The following is a 2,227-nucleotide window of genomic DNA, read 5'->3' as shown; positions in this document are numbered from 1 at the left end:
TCCTGCTGTTGGTTCTTTTTCTTTTCTTCTCTAGTGATTCCAAATGTGTCCTATAGTATCGCAGTATATCGCAGTATATTGCAGTATATCGCAGTATATCTCAGTATATCGCAGTATATCGTATCGTTGACTCCTGTATATCGTGATACTGATCAAATCAACAGATTCTTGACAGGAAGTTTAATTCAATTCATTTATTCTGTTTTATTGAAGTCACGTCTGATGTGACGACGTTTCTTTAATACAGAAATATTTGTTCACACACACACACACGTGTGTGTGTTGACTAGTTGGTTCTGTGTGACGTCAGACCGTGGCGTTGTGTCAGTGTATGCGTCTGTGGTGCGTCAGTTACCCACAGTCACAGAACAGAGAAGCGGTTGTTCCTGTGGTCAGTACACACGGCTGCTGTGCAGTACTTCCTCTCTGCCCCAGTTGAAGTACTACTGCACTGTTCCCCTCATTGTAGAGCAGCACTTTACTGTGAACGCTGTGATTGGCCGCGGCCGCAGAGGAACGCCACGTCTCTGTAGAAGGTACACGGTTTAATCAGGGGTATAACTACGTAGTTCAAAGTACTTTTCTTTACTGCATTTATAACAATTTAATGATACTACAAGTACTACTTCAGGGGAAGAATATTTAATGTTAATTGTACAAATATATTTGACTGTCGACAGGTTCTGGAGCAGAGTTATATTATTATGTATTTAAAGTATTTTAATTCACAGTTACTTCACTACCAAGTATTTTAATTCACAGTTACTTCACTCAGACGAGTACAGATACTAAGATAAAGTACTAGGATTATACATAACATACTGTATATGGTGTATACACTGAAATACTGCTGTGTACTCCCAGTTCAGTTACCGTGTACTTGATCAGATGTGTACAGTAAATATTTAAGGCAGCTGTGTCTGTTTACCTCTACTCACTTCCTTATTGGTGTTTTAAAAATAGAAAACACCTGCAAAACACCACAGACCTGCAGAGGGCAGTGTTGTACCCTGTGGTTTATGATTGGTTGATGTTTCTGTGATTGAGCTTCAGCTTCAACTGCGTTTGGTTCAAAGACTTCACTGAGAGAAAGAAGGAAATGTGTGAACTCACACACACTCTCACTGACTCACACTCACACACACACACACACACACACACAGTCACAGTCACACACACACACAGAGTCACAGTCACACAGTCACAGTACAACACGTGTGTGTGTGTGTGTTAACACCTCCTTGTTCTCTCCTCAGCCTCACAGCACGATACACCAGTCCCCAAGGACACGTTGGAGTTGGACCACAACAGAAGAAGAACACCAGGTAAACACATGGTACTGACACGAGGAGACCACTGACACCCGTTAACCACTGACACCCGTTAACCACTGACACCCGTTCAGTCGGACCACTGACACCCGTTCAGTCAGACCACTGAAACCCGTCGTTCAGTCGGACCACTGACACCCGTTCAGTCGGACCACCGACACCTGTTCAGTCGGACCACTGACAGCCGTTCAGTCGTAACACTGACACCCGTTCAGTCGGACCACCGACACCTGTTCAGTCGGACCACTGACAGCCGTTCAGTCGTAACACTGACACCTGTTCAGTCGGTCCACTGACACCCGTTCAGTCGGACCGCTGACATCCGTTCAGTCGGACCACTGACATCCGTTCAGTCGGACGAGCTCTGATGTCAAAGCTTTTAGTTTTTAATTAAATTAAATAAAAATATTTAACCCTGCTCCTCCTTTAGTGGTCCCAACACTGTGTGGCGCTGTCTCCCTCTCTGGGTAACAATAATATAAAATGTTTTTTTAATTATTATTATTTTATATAATAAATATATCTGTTTATATATTAACTATATATATTTATATATAATATAATATATAGTCCTCTAACAGACGAATACAGTCATGTTTTTCTACAACAACAGTATGTGAATACCTGAACACAAATACAAACCTGTATCCTCCACTGTGACCCGTCTGTGAGGGGAGGTCCAGTTCTAAACCTCCTCCTCTGCTCCTCCTCTGCTCCTCCAGGTTACCTGGGCCCTCCAGGGTTCCTGCTGCAGGCAGCGGGGCCTCCAGGAGCCCCGGCTCCTCCAACCTCAACCGTCGCAGCCAGAGTTTCAACAGCATTGATAAGAACAAGCCTCTGCAGTATGTCAGTGGCAACGACAGAGGTACGGGTTCAGAACATGCAGTATTCACACA

The 2,227-nt window shown here is 43.9% G+C and overlaps 1 protein-coding gene across 1 annotated transcript in view; it reads left to right on the top strand.

The window, feature by feature from the left end:
- nav3 (neuron navigator 3) overlaps nt 1-2,227 on the top strand; it is a 103,403-nt gene that overhangs the window by 65,368 nt on the left and 35,808 nt on the right. Inside the window, exons 6-7 of the mRNA XM_017034053.2 lie at nt 1,257-1,325; nt 2,054-2,196. Of these exons, the coding sequence (XP_016889542.1) occupies nt 1,257-1,325; nt 2,054-2,196 (212 nt within the window). The remainder of the gene's footprint in view (nt 1-1,256; nt 1,326-2,053; nt 2,197-2,227) is intronic.

This window comes from Cynoglossus semilaevis, chromosome 8 (genome assembly GCF_000523025.1).
Source record: "Cynoglossus semilaevis isolate Cse_v1.0 chromosome 8, Cse_v1.0, whole genome shotgun sequence".
In the NCBI taxonomy this organism is placed as follows: domain Eukaryota; kingdom Metazoa; phylum Chordata; class Actinopteri; order Pleuronectiformes; family Cynoglossidae; genus Cynoglossus; species Cynoglossus semilaevis.
Note: the sequence above shows the minus strand (reverse complement) of the source record. Positions and strands in the feature narration are given on the sequence as shown.